General features: G+C 49.4%; 1 protein-coding gene across 1 annotated transcript in view; it reads left to right on the top strand.

The window, feature by feature from the left end:
- The window catches only part of FLT1 (fms related receptor tyrosine kinase 1), a 175,750-nt gene that overhangs the window by 134,551 nt on the left and 23,908 nt on the right, over positions 1 to 17,291 (top strand). Inside the window, exons 17-21 of the mRNA XM_040448115.1 lie at positions 1,180 to 1,286; positions 6,064 to 6,196; positions 10,835 to 10,939; positions 14,368 to 14,481; positions 15,235 to 15,323. Coding sequence (XP_040304049.1) covers positions 1,180 to 1,286; positions 6,064 to 6,196; positions 10,835 to 10,939; positions 14,368 to 14,481; positions 15,235 to 15,323 — 548 coding nt within the window. The remainder of the gene's footprint in view (positions 1 to 1,179; positions 1,287 to 6,063; positions 6,197 to 10,834; positions 10,940 to 14,367; positions 14,482 to 15,234; positions 15,324 to 17,291) is intronic.

Here is a 17,291-nt window from a genome sequence, read left to right as displayed (position 1 = left end):
ACTTAAAAAAGCGATACCAGTCACATCATTGTTTCTAAAAAGAGTGAGTTCCATTTGTTCTTCCCTAGCTTCATACCAAGCCTCTGCCTCCTCGTAATGAGGTTCAAAGGCAGTCCTTTGAAATTCATGGGAAATTGTCCCCTGGAACCAGTAAGTAGGGGACCACCGTTCTGCCCCACTGGGGCATTCCTTCACGGATCCCGAAGACCTTCCTCTCTGGAAGCTTCTCTTGCACACTTTGGGTCTTTTCTCGTCTGGCGCTGGAGGAACTGCTCAGCTTTAGATCCCTGCGTGATTCCGGGAAATGAGGTGCTTGGGAAGAGGCCCCTTCTTGTTGCAGCCCCTGTAGGTCAGAGCCTCGAAGGTCAGAGACAGAGCCATGAAGCAAGGAGCAGGAGGTGGGCCAGTTGGCCGGCTGTTCCAAAAGGAGCGAGCAGGCAACGGTGACGGTCCTTGAGTTTTTTATTTTTAAAATCAAAGTAGAAGAATTTTGTGAGTCCCAGAGGAGGCCTTTTGTGTCGTTTTTATTCTTAGGTATTTTTCTTTAGAATTTCCTCTAAAACTCTCGAGGAAGAGCTCACACATTCCAGATTTAGCACTTTAATGGGCTTTTGTTCCCGCCTTAATTTTTTTCCTTTTTAAAAATTTTCTCCTCGGGGGGGGGGGGGGAGGGGGGGCGCCTGGGTGGCTCAGTCGGTTGAGCGTCCGACTCTGGCTCAGGTCATGATCTCACAGCTTGTGGGTTCGAGCCCCGCGTCGGGCTCTGTGCCGACAGCTCGGAGCCTGGAGCCCGCTTCGGATTCTGTGTCTCCCTCTCTCTTCTGTGTCTCTCGCGTTCGCATTCTGTGTCTCTCAAACATAAACATTAAAAAAACCGTTCTTTTAATTTCTCCTCGGATTTTGAAGTAGCCATTTCTGGGATTACGACGTTTGCGAGCTCAGCCCCAGAATTTCTGAAACTCCCTTTAATTTCTGCGTGAGCTTAGGATGGTGAAATATCATGCGCCCTGCTGGACTCGGAAGGGGAGGGGAGACCCGTCCCAGAGACCAACCCTTGAGCCGCCAGGCTGCATGCGCCATGGCGAACCATTTAGGGGCATTTGGACCTGTTCTGTAGAATCACAAAGACCCTCAGTGTGATGGTGCTTGTTGAGGACCGTCTTGTTTTCCTCCCTCCAGGAACCTCGGACAAGTCTAACCTGGAGCTAATCACTCTCACGTGCACCTGTGTGGCCGCAACCCTCTTCTGGCTCCTGTTAACGCTCTTTATCCGCAAACTGAAAAGGGTAAGAACGGTTCGGATCAAGTTCTACGCTCCTGGTTACGTAAAACCCTAAAACGCTCGTCTCGCATCTAGACCCGGCCCTAAACACACGCTAGCCTCTAGTCTCCTTCCCTCTTCTTTCGGTCTCTGACCTGGGGAACACCCGGAATGAATCGTTAAAATGCCTCTCGAGGGGCGCCTGGGTGGCGCAGTCGGTTGAGCGCCCGACTTCAGCCGGGTCACGATCTCGCGGTCCGTGAGTTCGAGCCCCGCGTCGGGCTCTGGGCTGATGGCTCGGAGCCTGGAGCCTGTTTCCGATTCTGTGTCTCCCTCTCTCTCTGCCCCTCCCCCGTGCATGCTCTGTCTCTCTCTGTCCCAAAAATAAATAAACGTTGAAAAAAAAAATTAAAAAAAAAATGCCTCTCGACCGTCACCCGTAGTATCGAGAGAAGAAGCTCGAGCAGTGAATAGATGACTGTTTCCCAGGAACAGAGGGGACACCGTTGGTATAAAAATGTGTGGTAACACCTTTAAATTCAACACGAGACCTGCGCAGTCTTTATTTCCTTATTCTCTGCTAAGACGTGCAAAGGCGAATGCAAATTAAAGACTGTCCTCCGACTTGCCTCTCCTCACATTGTAGAATTACCAACAAGTGCACTGTGGTTCCGAGCTCTCGGAGCCCCACCATACAACCCAGTTCTTCAGTGGGAGGGTCAGGCTGGAACGCGGGACGTCAGATTTCTGTCATTGAGCCTGCAGCACCACGTGCTTCTCTGAAGTTCTGTGGGCTAAGGAGCCAACAGTCCTTCACCCACCCGTGCCTCAAATATTTACTGGAGAGGAGACTGGCTTTACTCCGTTTCACAGACAAATGTGAGACTGCCGTTAGAGGCAGCGGACTGGAAGATGTGTAAGGGGGTGGTCAGGCAGAGAAGGGAGGGAAGAGTGTTGCAGGCAGACAGAAGAGCCTGTGAGAGGCCAGGGCAGGGCCGGGACCCCGCGGGAAAGAGAGACTCACGGAGGCCAGCGTGGCTGCAGCATGGGAACTGGGTAGGAGGTGAGGCCGGAGAGGAGGGGCTGTAAAGCCAGGTGAGACAGTAAGAAAGGTAGTCTGTATTTTTTTTTTTTTCAACGTTTATTTATTTTGGGGACAGAGAGAGACAGAGCATGAACGGGGGAGGGGCAGAGAGAGAGGGAGACACAGAATCGGAAACAGGCTCCAGGCTCTGAGCCATCAGCCCAGAGCCCGACGGGGGGCTCGAACCCATGGACCGCGAGATCGTGACCTGGCTGAAGTCGGACGCTTAACCGACTGCGCCACCCAGGCGCCCCGGTAGTCTGTATTCTGGAAGTAAAAGGAAGCCTGGGGGGGGGGGGGCGTGAGGGCGAGGGCGGGGAGGGGTGTTGTTCAACAAAGGCAGGCAATCCTAAGTGTAAGAGATTTGCGTCTGGAAAGAGAATTTTGGCTGCTGTGAGAATGGACCAGGGGAGGCAAGAGTGAGTAGAGAGGAACTTTCGCCGAAGACTTTATAGGAGTCCAACTAAGAAATGATATGAGCTTCGTCCAAGTGATTAGGATCCAGAGCTATTTCGCAGGTAAAACAGAACTTGAAAAGCATCAAGGAGGCCTCCTCCGTTGCTAGAGACTTGCCCTTATTATCGTGTCATGTCTTAGGACAAGCTTTTTTATGTGGTGTCTCCGGTAATTCTTCCAAAAAATGCAAAGAGGTAAGACATACTATTATTCCCATTTTATAGAGAGAGAAAGTGAGCCTCAGAGAGGTAAAATAACTTGTCCAAAGTCACAAAGCTGGTTAGAGTGGGAGCTGAGTTTTGAACCAAGGTCGTCCGACCTTACCTAGACTTGTAACCAAAACCAACAAGGTGTCCTTCATAGCCGTTGAAATGAGAGGCGAGGATAGCAAGCGTCCTCCGTGGTGAATAGGCACCATCAGGAGCCCGCCGTGTGGAATGATGGGTTTTGAGATGTGACAGCTAAGGCCACACTGCTTTAGAAGGAAACAGAGGCCACACAGTGGCATTGACAGGGGAGAGACATCCTAAAGGGAAATGGATCAAACTTGCCAAATAGATTAGACCCGCCAAATCTGGAAGGCCCGTTTGGAGGCCACAAAGGAGGGACAGAGAGAAAAAACTTCAGAGAAAGTGAGGTTTAGAGAAAGAGTTTGAAGGTTGCAGTTGGAAGGAAAGCAGCAGAAAAATGCAGCCCACCACACTCCTCCCCACGCCCCAGATTAGGGGAGGAGCACAGAGGGGCAGAGTGGAAATAAAACTGGAAAGGTGAATTGGGTCTAAATTGAAGATGGCCCTAGTATTTCTAAAAAATCTGAAACCCCGGGGCGCCTGGGTGGCGCAGTCGGTTAAGCGTCCGACTTCAGCCAGGTCACGATCTCGCGGTCCGGGAGTTCGAGCCCCGCGTCGGGCTCTGGGCTGATGGCTCGGAGCCTGGAGCCTGTTTCCGCTTCTGTGTCTCCCTCTCTCTCTGCCCCTCCCCCGTTCATGCTCTGTCTCTCTCTGTCCCAAAAATAAATAAACGTTAAAAAAAAAAAATTAAAAAAAAAAAAAATCTGAAACCTTGAGTTCAATAAGAAAGGATGAGAGCAAGAAAGGATTCTCTCTCCAGAAGGGAATGCTTATAAAATTTGAAAGGTGATTAATTGTAGGAGGCAAGGAGATACAAGTCCTCAAAAACTATTTCCATGTGGTTTCTCTAAACCGCAAGTGAATTCCTGGTTGATACGGACTGGACGTTATCCTTTTAATCCCCACCCTGCAATAGGCCAGTGTTACAGTTACAGCTAATGTGGATCGTTGATTGATGCTTACTGTATACCACGCCTTGTTCTAACAGCTTGGCATGGATTATTTCCCATCATATTCACAACAGCCCTAGGAGATAAGGACTGTCATTATCGCTATTTCACAGATAAGGAAACTAGGTTGAGAAGGGTTAAGCAACTTGCCAAGGTTATGTGCTGGTCCGGAGTTGATCTGTGACTCAGATCCGGCCCGCCAGCCTCAATGCCTGGCCTCTGAAAGTGCTTAGCCGCGCAACCTCCATGCCAAACACCTAGTAGCTGCTCAGTGTTAGTGTCAATCGAAAGAATAAATATTTGCCGACTAAGGTTCTACGATCCCCCTCTCCTCAACCACTTGTATGATGTTGCCTCTCACCTGCCTGATTGAGATAAACCATAAAATTCCATAGGTGCCAGATGGGGAGATTGTCTCTCTTTGCCCGGCCCCTTGCCTCGCTCTCAACACCCCTCCCAAGCTCCCCACGCGCTCTCCGGAAAGCGAGATGTCCCTCGTTGGGCTCTCGCTGTCCTGTGCCCTTGGAAGATGGGAGATTGTTTCTCGTCGGATTGTTTCGACTGGACATGGAAAAGCGTACTCATAAAACCTCTTCCAGCGGCTTCTCTAGCGCACACCCGGCACGCTGGGATAGGGGTTTGTATTCCTTCCAGCCTTACAGACCCACACCATTGTCCGACAGGCTGGCCCCTACAAGACTGGCACCGATGGCAAATGTAGCTGGTGACGAATGTGCTCCACATCCTTCTCTGTTTTCCCCTCGTCGTGGAGGCCGGGCCAGTCTTTCTGCTTTGAGCGATTTGTCACACATTTTAGTGATAATTCCTGTGAGTAGGAGACCGATTGCAAGTGATGGATGAGGTGAGCTGTGACAGCCCAGGGCAGGGTGAGTTAGAGCTGAAGAATGTGGGCGAGCGTGACATGGTGTGTATGGAGAGGGTGTCCTCTCTCCTGAGCTCTGGCCCTGCTGAGGGAAGGGCAACGCAGGACGGGCCCGAAACTCATTGGAACGCAGTTGATGCGACTCCTCGGCGAGGCTGATCAAAGCCCACCTTATGTGGGCAAGCATACTTCCTTTCTGTCCTGCCCACAGAAATGCCATCATCAATTCTACACCGAATGAACAGGCAATACACCCACTGCTATGACTCTAAGACACTAAATGCAAATCCACTCATCTGTGATCTGAAATAAAGGATATTTTCTGGGCGCGATGTGCCTTGCCAAGATAAAATAAGGGCCTGAAGGGAGACACCCGCCTTGTTTGACGTCCTCCTGATGCGAAACGCGATCAGGACATGGCTGTGTTTGCATCTCAGACCCAATTTACCCCTTGGCCTTTGAAATAATCAACTTCTGTTTCTTATTGGAGGTAAATCTTACTGTGTTCTCACTGACGGACCCTACGGTTTTTCCGGGCAGCTGCAGCAACCAAGGGGCCAGGACTTCTGAGTAGATTTAAACACTTCACAGGAAATATGCCTCTTAACTGTCCCAGGGCTCCTGGGTTCACTTCGCCATTCTTGCGAATGCTGAAAAGCCTCAATCCCACTTGTCGCCTTGTGACGTATGCTCCTGCTTGTGCAGAGTGGCCATAGAGAGGTATTTTCAGTCAGTCGTTTGGAATGACGTTTATGCTTTTTTGGAGAAGGACTATCATAGGATAATTGTCTAAGAACAAGCACCCAGGTCACTGGAGAACCTGGGCGCGTGTTATCTGGGCAGCGCGGTGAAGCCAGTCTACCAAAAAGCCGCATGAGAACCGTAAGGGCTTGTTCAGTGGGAGTTGCACGCCCAAGTGTGACGTGCGTGTGCGTATGCAGAGGGGGACTTTCTGTATCCAACCACACGGTTTCAACGAGTAGCGGGTGTTGCCAGGTACTGTTTTAAATTGGGCATCCGGGTTTTTGTTTTGTAAGTTGTTTCCTTGATAGTGACGTCGCGATCTCTTTCTTTCTCAGTCTTCCTCGGAAATAAAGACTGACTACCTGTCGATTATAATGGACCCAGACGAAGTCCCCCTGGACGAGCAGTGCGAGCGGCTCCCTTATGATGCCAGCAAGTGGGAGTTTGCCCGGGAGAGACTCAAACTGGGTAATGTGTTTGTTCAACAGATTCCTAAACGTGCAAAACATGTGGTTTGAGGGCTGCAAAAGTCAACGAGACTCAGGTTCTACCCTCCAGCTGCTCACAGACTAGCAAGGGAGATGGGCACTGGGGTAGATAATCCTAACAGTGCTGGGACAGCAGTACAAGGGGACAGGGCACCTGCTCCTTCTCCGAACACTTTCCCAGCACCTTCTCTGAGCAGCAGACACCCGTCTAAGCCGCGGGGGTGCAAAGGCGTCTGAGTGTCTTGCCTCAGACGGTGAAGGAGGCAGCCACAAAAGGAGACAGGTGAAGGGCAGAGATGAGTTCCATCAGGAAGCTTACAACTACAGGCACCCTTAATGACCTTTTGGGGGACTTAGAAATTTGTAACCTAGAACACAACTCAAGATGGCAAGGAACAGTCCAACCAAACCTTTGGTGAACGCGTCGGTGCCCTTGAAGGCTGTGGGTCAAAAAACCCCTCTGCACAAATCCACAGATTAGATACTCTGAGTTTTCCTGGGTGTTCAGGATGTCCAGACAGAGAAGAAAGTGCTAGGGGTCATTAGCGTCTCAGGTTTGAAGAGCACGGGCTGTTGTTTCCCAGGTAACATAGATGCTGTAAACATCAGGCAACCGTGCTTTCCCTCAGCGCGCCCCCAAGTCCCCCCCCCACCCCTCCCAGCTCAGACATCACAATGCAAATCGATCTCCAGCCCTCAGTAGTACAAAACAAAAGGGGCCGCGATTACTCTTGCCCAAAATTTTTGGATAGTGGCTTCTGAAAAATTTCCAGTCGCTCTATGCGTGCCAGAATCATTAGTAATTGGAACTAGGAACCCAACTCGTGGACCCAGTGTTCCTGGATCTTGTCACCCTCGGCAAAAGAGCCTGTTGTTTTAAATTCAACTGCGTTGCCTCCCCTCCCCCCACAGCTCGGGCCTTGAAATGATTCCACTTAGGTTTCTTCTTACATGAGAAAGAATACTTGGCCCCAAGAGTATGTTCTGTTTGGCTTGGGGAAGAACATTGGAAATCAGTAAGAAGCTGGAGAGACAGGCAAAAGCCAGCAATGGCTGCTGATGGGTGGGTGGGTGGAAATATCAACTGAATTTAGAGTCGTTAAGGGCAGGTGGTACATAAATGAGTTCCTTCTGCAAGTCTAAATTATATGGCAGCTAGCCCAGCCCCTCAGTGACCTTGGCAAGGAACTGAGATAGTTTTCCCACAACCGTAAGCCATTCTCAGGCCACGTTGCTTTCCAGAGTTATTAGTCACCATCAGACATGCTTCTTCCTGTATAGGACAGATGAGCTGTTCATCCTATCTCTTCACTCCTTCGCCTGGTATCTATCCCTGTGATCTATATCACACTGAGGGACACTGCTAATCCTTCCACCAGATTTCCCCTGGGGCTCTGTGGGTTTAGATAATCCCGTTTCAGGAGATTCTCCTTGCTGAAGACCTTTCTTATGGATCTCTTCCTTCCTGGAGATGCCAGATGTCATGATTTGGCTCATGTGGATGGGAGTGTCTTTGATGGGTGAGAGAAAGGGTGTCAAGTCAGCTCACTGTGTCTTTCAATGCAGAGTGTGGCTGCAAGGGCCAGAAGAGGCTCCCCCTACTCGCATGGGGGCAAAAGGCCCAAGATTTTTTGGTTCGTAAGCCAAATACATGACAGAAAGTAATCTGAAGTAATGTCTGGCAAGTGAAAGTAACCAAGATTCTGTCTGGATGGATGGAGAGAAAAAGCTGGTTTGATGGGCAGAGTTATAATGGGGCTATAAACACACACAGAAGAATACACTGTGTGGGGAAATACACAGACAAGTCGCATCTGATTTTTTTCAGCTGTGTGGACTCTGTCGGTAACTATTAGCAGCGCTGTTGAGAGAAGTCGGAATTTACGGTACCTGATAGATGCAGTAGGAGTTTGGGTCAAAAGTGCTGCTCTCGTTGAAATTCCTGAAATCCAGGAACAAAAGGAATCTGCTTTGTTAGTGGTTCCTCGCTAAACGTCAGGGAGAATTCAGCCCTTACCATTTTATCACAGGAGGTGGGATAATGTCGGACAGTGCATCTTCTACTGCAAAATAAAGTCAGCATTGCCTAATATAGGCCACAACACAAGGAGTCTGGAATTTGCAAGTGGATGGCGCCTGGGCAGGTGTTGCCTCTTGGAAGACCAGCTCTGCGTGGCAGTGGTGCCTTGCACCCTCCCCGGAGTGTCCCCGGGGCCCTGGCCGGTCAAGGACATTCTTGGAGGAGGTTCCAATAGCCTTTCATTGTATGGCAGCGACCTAGCTCTTTCATAAGCCAGTTGGTGGCATTTGGGTAACACCGAGGAGGATTTTGAGGGAAAAGAAGGATCAGGCAAGGTCAAGCCTGGCTCCCCTGAAGCTGGAACAGTGGGTCCGCCAAAGGATTCCGAGGCATCAGATGATCAAAGAGCCCGTAATAGCTTCATGCTGTTTTATGAGGCAGCAGTCAGGCTTCCGAGAGAAAAGATGGAAAGGCCGAGGGAAGCCAAGTGGGAACGAGCTTATTCTCACTGACAGAAGCAAACTCCCCAGACACCAGTGAAAATGAAGTGTGCTGTGATGGCTAAGGAGGGAACGCGTGTGGGCTGAGGCCGTGGAAGGGAAAAAGGTTCTGCCTGCCCCCCAAGCAGCAAGGGTCTTCACGGTATGTGGAGAGGTGTCCCTAAGATAAGAGATCATCTTGATATTTGTCAGGCTCGGGACACTTTTCCTATTAGACGGTAGAAGGCACTGCGGAAGAAACACGTTCTTTTGCCCTAAAACAGCAAGGGGCAAGCCTTTAACCAAAATACACCGATCTTTACAAGTCTGGAGAAGGTAGCCGCTGGTACTCATTCTGTACGTGATTTCCACGTCCCGGTCCTGCACGGTCCACCCGAGGCACTTTTATTTCAACCTAGAGTCCCCATCCTGGTCTACTTCATGGACAATTTTAGCTGAAGGAGGAAGCAGAGAATCTGTCCCTGTCCATGGTGCGCACTCTAGGAGGAATGACCTTTCCCCGTCGCTGCCAGGGGCATTTTGACCAGAGAAAAAGCAAGTCGCGTCACCAATGTTCCCTCCTATCTGTCCCCAGGAGATAGATGCAAAGAGATAGCGACAAAGAGGCTCTTCCGATTACACTGGCAAACGAATTTTTCCTGTGTCCTGACTAGATGGCCTCGGGGGATTGGTAGTGAGCGGAAGACGCTAAGCAGAGGCAGGGGGAAGTCACCTATGTGACTGAGTCATCGTGCCTAAAAGTATAAAGTTGTAATGTGATAAGGAAGCAGGCAAACTTCACAAGAATCTTAGAAACATAACACGCAGCTATATCTTTTGGGGGGAAGGGATTGGAGTATAAGGACGGAAGGTTGGTTCGTTAACTCAAGGTGCCTTAGCAGAACAGTCAGATAAAGAGGACTAGGCTGAGGGAGGAGGGGTTGTGTTAAATTACCACTCTACCTACCGGGATTTACTTCTGACCAGAGGCATTCTGTTGGCTATTTTTTCCCTAACCAAGAACCAAACAAGAGTGACTTCTTTGGTTCACTCTTCCTTTTGCCATATCCTGCCTGAGGTGTACTTTTTCTCCAGGCTGTATTCAGCTACCTGTTTCCTGATGGTGCAAAAGAAAGTGGCCTGATATAAAAGGGGACTGAGGTATTCGGGGGGGGGGGGGGGGGGGGGTGCGCTCTTCACAGAGCATCGCCCTCGCGGTCTCTGACCCATTGGGGACAGGCGGGTTCCTCTAGTTACCCGTGACGGCTTTGAGCATCTCACAAGTTCCCAAATCGCTGCTCTTCATTCTGCATTAACGCACAAGGGGCCTCCTCTGCACCGAGCGCTGAGCTAGGTCCTGGGAAGATTCCCACGTGGTAGATGCCCCTCTGAGTCAAGTGGTCTCATTTCAGGGTGAGGAAAGAAACGTGTTAAAACAGCTGTTATGGCATAACGTCACAGGTCCCACGAAAGAAACCTTACTCTACTGCATTTGGCAACCATTTCTCTGCAGCTTAAACCAATTAACTACCAGTGGTCGGTTGATAGACTCGTGTGCTGAGCCACGAAGGCCTGTACATCATGTAAGGACGTGTTAGAATATCTTGGCTGGCAAGAAAGTCTGAGAAATGACTTAGTGATTTTTTTGTAGCTATGGAGCATTATGATAACCAATAGCAGTCACCCCCATTCTCTGTCTTCTTCCTTTCTGCTGAAAACAGATCAGAAGAGATGACCGTCAGAGGCAAGAAAAGGGGCTTAGGTTAAACAAAGGGAGGTCTTGGTAATAATGTCATTAAACAATGGAAGAGACCCCCGCCCCCCCGGGAGGATTTGGTGAAGAGGAAATTGGTCACCCACCCACACCAAATGCATCCTAGGGGCCTGGCCTAGCTGCAAAGGATAACGGCCCCTCAGAAGCCCCGTGAGGAGGTGGAAGAAAGATACCCCAGAAGTGTGTCCCTTACTTTGACTCTTTTGGGCTCAGTTCGTTGGAGATTCCATTCAAAGCTACACGGCTCACATACACACATAGGTCAAAAGGCACCTTCTTCCCCAAAAAGACTTGTCCTCATCCTGCTGGCTTCGCAAACAAATCAATGTCTTCTTTTCATTGCAGGCAAGTCGCTCGGAAGAGGGGCTTTTGGAAAAGTGGTTCAAGCGTCCGCATTTGGCATTAAGAAATCCCCCACGTGCCGGACTGTGGCTGTAAAAATGCTGAAAGGTATGGATGCTGTAGTTTGGCTTTCGGCCGACCCACTAGATCTCCGAAACACTGGTACACGTTAGCTGTGGCCTGGGAACAGACACAAGCTACTTCTGCCCAGGCCACACCACTGTCTTTACTGCTGGGAGCCCCTTGGCTTCGGGAGTTTTCTGTTAGGCCAGCAAGAGCGCTGAACCAACCCTGTAAATGAAACCATCCAGCTCTGTCCACGGGAAAATGATTTCTGTCACCTCCAAGATCTTTCTCCTCTCACATCTCAGGCTCGAAACTACCAGGGATTTAAGCTCACTGTAACCACGGGTTCAAGATTTCGGAGGGATCCACTAGGACATTCTAAGGGGAAATCAGCTGTGGGTTGTAAATCCCAGCGGCTTGGCTGGGGCTTGACCTAACTGTAAAGTGAAATGGTGAAGCCGGAATAATTGAGACCGTCAGAACTCTGAACTGTGTGATAGCGTCAGGTCCCAAACACAATACGTTTCCTCTTTAGAAATTTACATAGACGGATAGATAGATAATCTTTCTGGTGTTGAAAGACACAACCACTCAGAGAAGCCCCGGGGAAGTAGGGCCAAATCGCACGGTGATTCGTGATCACCCGCAAGACAGATGAAAATGAGAAGAGGGGAAAGCTGTATAAATCAGACATCTCAGGGATGCAGATGTCTTCTGAAGTATAGAAAAGACTTCATTTCCTCACTCGTGATGGCATTTTTATGTTACTTCAACTCGTGTTGAGATTCTTTTTTTTTTTTTAATGTTTATTTTTGAGAGAGACAGAGACAGCACATGAGCGGGGGAGGGGCAGAGAGAGAGGGAGACACAGAATGGGAAGCCGGCTCCGAGCTGTCAGCACAGAGCCCGACGCGGGGCTCGAACCCACAGACTATGAGATCGCGACCCGAGCTGAAGTCGGACGCTTAACCGACTGAGCCACCCGGGCGCCCCACTCGTGTTAAGATTCTAAAACCAAAAAGTAGGCCTGTTGCAGGAGCCCCAGGCAATGATACCTTCCACCTCAAAAGGCTGCCCTCGTCAAGCAAAGGCTCTGATAAAAACCCTCCAAGGAACCTGACAGTTCTGCTCTGAAAGCAGCCAGGGAAGGAGTCTCAAGGCCCACAAATCCGGACTTTTGTTCAAAATGGACAGCCCAGAGGATGGCAGGCCTTTCTGTGACATGCCTACATTCCAGCACGCCACCCCACACCCCGTGGCCCAAGCTCCAAGAGAAGAGGCATCAATATGCCCTCGTGTGAGAAGGCACCAGACTAAGTGCTTTCATGTATTAGCTTGAACCACAGGAGATTGCCATTCCTCTTCCTTTTCTCTCTGCAGCCTTGTGAGGGAGATATTATTTCCTCAGTTTGCAGATGAGGAGACATGGCCCAGAAAGGTTAAATCACCTCTGCAGGGCCCCAGAGCTCCCCAGGGCAAAAGTAGGGGTTTGAGTGCAGCGCTCTTACCCACCTCCCCCCCCACCACGGTGCTCCAGAAGAGGGGCTGTCTAGACCCGACCTCCGGCGGCCTGTGGCCCCCAAACCCTAAAACGGCCCTGATCCGAGTTATGGAGGCAATCTAATATCCACCCTTGAGCTAAGTTGGGACTCCATCTGGAAGCGTCTGCTTCCTCAGCTTGTCCCATTTCCCTGCCTACGACCACACATCATCGCCAGCAGAGATGGTCTTGTGCGCGCACTCGTCTGTTGTGGATCCAAGGTAACACCTGCCTGGGGATAGAGCAGTCTGAACGAGAGAGCTGGGTTTTCCCCTGTGCCAAGGGGGCATAAATGCCTGGAAGGACTGATGAGTCGGAGGAGGGGAATTCTGACTTGAAAAATTTGAAAGGCCGGCAGAACGTGGTGTATGTAATATAGAAAAAGCATACGCGGTGTCTTTATAAAATGCTTATCTTTTTAAAGCCATTAGCCTGGATTTTAAAACGATCGCCAAATCACCCACTCTGTAAAATCCCCCCAAACCATTTTCATTCAGCTTTCTTGCTTGAATTGGTTGGCCATCTGTTTCTAGGAGAAATTGAAAAGACAGAATGTCAAACAAAGGCCATGAGTCAGAAGCTCTTTCAAAGTTCCCTGGAGCAGAACCTTTAACCTTTTTGGGCCTTATGCCCATGTCTGAAATGAGAAGCGAATTCACGGTGTTTATTTTTCTAACAAATATTTGTTGTGCGTCTCCTGTTGAGCCAATCCCAACCCTGTTGGGAAGCTTCTAGAGTTTATCTGGTTATTAGTTAGAAAATGATCTGAAAATGATTTGTGCTTACGAAATACCGTCCACATCCTTTGGCCATTTCCAGGGCTGTTCTACAGACTTACTTGCACATGTGTAGAAAGATTACACATTGGCCCTCTACTACAGTGTTATTTGTAATGGGGAAAAAAAAAATAAAGAAACCACACACGAAAACAAAAAAAAAAAAACTGGAGGCCGTTCAAATGCCAGGAATGCTATTAATCAACTAACAAGAATTGGAAAAGTCTCTGACACATTAAAAAAGCAAATTAAAAAAAATATATATATATATTTTATGACTCATGTAAACAAAAAAAGACCTTTATGTGGGTATATATGTTTGTAAATACATAGAGAAAGGTCTACCTAGGGAGGTATGTGGTTGGAGTGGCTTTCACTTTTTACTCTATATGCATCATATTGTTGGAATATTTTACAGCAAGATTGTAGGACTTTATTGTTTAAATTTTGTAAAGTCTTACGGATTAACCAATAAGAAAGACCAAAAAAAGAAGAAAAAAAAAAAAAGAAAAGAAAAAACAGACAGAACAAACTTAATTTAGGCTTTAGACTCTGCTAATGCTTAGACTGATGTTGTTTATCTCTGAGAATGGAGTTGAAGGCAGATGCTTATGGATCCTCACAATTTGAGATAACCCTGCAGACTCCAGGGAGGAAAAGGTTATAGGGAGAAAATAACACATTGCAAAGATGTTTACAGAAGTGGCCATTCCACTCTTGCAGACCCCTGGTGCTCCTTCTTTGTAACTCTTCAAAGAGGGGAAAGTGAGAAAAAGAGGGGAGGTGTGGGCACATCCCCTGTCTGGAAGGTTCTTGCTGCGCCTGGTTCTGCAGAGCGGAAGCCTTTGGAAGGCGCTTTCACGAGGTGCCCAGCTCTGAGTCAGCGCATTGCTGAGCAGACCAGGTCCACCAAGAGGAAATGCCCAGTGACTAACCCCACCACTGCTTCTGGGGCTTACTGTAATCAAAAGGATGTTGGCTCAGGAGGGAGGGAGTAATGAAAACAGTCTGGAGACCTGGCCCTTCTGCAGAATGTGGGGAAGTTAGTGAAGCAACCGTCTGAGCATTGGCAAGCATGGGGGGCAGGAATGCTGCCTCCAGCGGAAAGAGCCCCATTGTCCTGTCGCCTTGACTCTTCCTTGTTTCTCACACAGAGGGGGCCACGGCCAGCGAGTACAAAGCTCTGATGACTGAGCTCAAGATCTTGACCCACATTGGCCACCATCTGAATGTGGTCAACCTGCTGGGAGCCTGTACCAAGCAAGGAGGTAAATGAGAAGGAGGGACCGCTCCCTCTCTCCATTCACATCCTAAGAGCAGAGTCTGACATGTAGCTCTTTCTCTTCCTTCCTCCTGAAAAATAGCCTCTCAGGTCAGAGGAGACAACTTGTCCACTTATAGAAAGGTGCTCCCATCCTAGAAATGCCTTCCCTGTACAGTCCATTGAAAGGTTCTAAACAGAAGGATTCCCTTTTAGACCCTTCCCATGGGCTCCAGGTCAAGTGAAGGGCATTTTTTCTCTCAGGACGTGGCCAGAGCTGAGGTAATGGACAGAAGGTTGAGTATTCCTTGAAGCTTCCCATAGAGAAAGGAATCACTCCTGGGAGGATCTCAGGAGGAGGCGATGCAGGGGACAACCAGAAGGGCCATTGCCTTCAGACAGGTTTTCTCCACTGACGCAAGCAGCCGGGATAGGGCTGTGGGGGTGACTGAGGACTCCAGCATGTTCCTGAAGACCTTTCGGTCTTCCCCTGTGCAAGGTTAGTGCTCGCGTGTAGATGTGTGATCGCCGCTTAAGCCAGAAAGAAAGATGCGAGACCCGTGCACATGAGTGTTATCTGAGCTCAACAAAAGGAGTAGAGGTGAAGGGCAGTTGGGTAGACGTACCTGTTCCGAGGAGCCGTGGGTACAGACGGCAGCCAAGAGCCGGGAGGCTCCAGCTAGAGACCCAGCCGTAGCCGGCCGCGCCTCCATCACCGTGGAGAACTGACAAGTGATAAGCCCTCTGTTTGGACCTGCAGGGCCTCTGATGGTGATCGTTGAATATTGCAAATATGGAAATCTGTCCAACTACCTCAAGAGCAAACGAGACTTATTCTTTCTCAACAAGGTAAGGAGCTTAGGGGTCGGAGGTTTAGGCTATAGCAGCTTAAAGCATGAGAAACCTCTGTTTTTCCACGAATGACCAAGCTTAGCACCCAATCTCTGCTTTTTTCCTTTTTTGAGTTTTCCTTGCATGCTAGTATGTCACACTTTTTGTGGGCAGTACAGAGAATAGGTAATCCCGGCATGTGCAGCGATAGAGGTTAAACTTTAGCAGCCGTCTACCTAAATACCTATCTAAGCATCTTGATCGGTTTTTTCCTCTCTCTCTCTCCACACGTACACACGCGCACGCACACATCACTTGGCGACTGGTTTCTTGAAAGGTGATGGCAAGTATAATTGTCTCCATTTTTGTAGAGAAATTAAGGCCTCAATCAACCGAGTGACCTTTTTAGTGAACGAGAGGCCAGTGATGGAGCCAGAGAAATCATTTCCTTCCCTTGCTCTGCCCTGACTCTGCCTTCCCCAAACCCTCACCACGCACGTCAGCTCCGCACACACACGGAGCCAGCCTGACGCACTAAAATAAAGCTACGTAACAAAAGGGACGCGAGGCTTTAAGTCCTGAAGGCAAACGAAACTTAAAAGATTATTGAATGGCGGAGAGGGTGTAATGAAACTTGGCCGGGGTGACCCCTTCCCCCAGTGTCATGTCCTTCTCTGGGCTGGAGCAGCTGGGGAAGCAATACTTCAACATTATTAACCGATGATCAGCAGCGTTGGTGATGAGTCTATGCGGGGTGGTGGTTTCACACGCAGACTCTGGAATCATGCATCCTGTCCGTCTCCACCGCTCAAAATCTGGGACCTTGGACAAGTTACTCAATCCCTCAATCTCAGTTCCCTCATTTATTCAACGGAGGTAATGACAGAACCCAACTCATGGCACTATTGAGGGAATCACATTTTGTTTTATTGAACTACGCATTCCCAAAGTGTTACCTATCCCTGTCATCACTGGCCCACCAAGATAGAACGAGAAGGAGAATCCCACCGAATGCCACTGATGTGTATGACGGATAAAGTGCCACACCTCCAAGAATTACACCCACCTGCCACGTGGACAGGCGGATAAGAACAACCAGACAACTGGCCGATTCTCTCATCCCTCCAACTCTGACCCAACCAAAGACATAGGTGGTCTGCTTGGAACCATATATACAAGAACATAGTGTTCCCAGTTTTAAATCACGCGCTCTAATAATTCGAATCTTGAAGCTGAAGGGGTACCTCACTGGCTCAGTAGGTAAAGCCTGTGACTTTTGACCTCAGGATCCTGAGTTCAAACCCCACGTGGGGTGTAGAGATTACCTCAAACAAAGGATCCTGAAGCTGGAAAGGATGCGTGTGGTCAGGTAGTTCACTCGCTCCCATGAGAGATGTGCCCAGAGACGTCAAGTGATTGGCTTACAATTCGCTTGACTTTTAGTGATTTAGTGATTCACCCTCCAAGAGGTGAAGTCGGGGAGAAAAATCCCAGTTCTCTGGACTCCCCCATGCAAAGCTTTTTTTGTGCCCTACCAGCATATACGGGGAGAGGGGGGAAGAGCAGGGGGCGAAGGGGTGGGGGGAGGGGGGGAGACCAGAAGACAAAGGGGAAAGTGGTGGCCTGGGCTGAGAGCAGTGCAAAGTCCCGAAGTCCTGGACTGGCTTCAGAAGAACTAAGGCAACGGCACACCCCAGGGACCCGGGCAGGGCGGGAACGTTCGGGTCTGTGCATCCTTTGTTTGGAAAGCTTTGCTTCCTACCCTGGCTATTTTTAATGAGTTGCCTCCCTGTTGGTGGAACTTCGCGTTTTCGTGGAAAACACATGTCCGTATTTCATATTCGGAAGGTAAAGGAATATAAAGAGAGAGTGAAGGGAAAACCCGAAACGGGATGTTTCATTTTCCAAGCGGATGCCCCAGGATCGGTGAATACTCTTTGTAATAAATGTCACCGTATTCTGCCAGAGTCCCGAAAGCTCGGTACC

This window comes from Herpailurus yagouaroundi, unplaced genomic scaffold, assembly GCF_014898765.1.
Source record: "Herpailurus yagouaroundi ecotype Mexico unplaced genomic scaffold, PumYag 197, whole genome shotgun sequence".
Classification (NCBI taxonomy): Eukaryota; Metazoa; Chordata; class Mammalia; order Carnivora; family Felidae; genus Herpailurus; species Herpailurus yagouaroundi.
The sequence above is the reverse complement of the archived record's forward strand: the minus strand, read 5'-3'. Positions and strand labels throughout refer to the sequence as shown.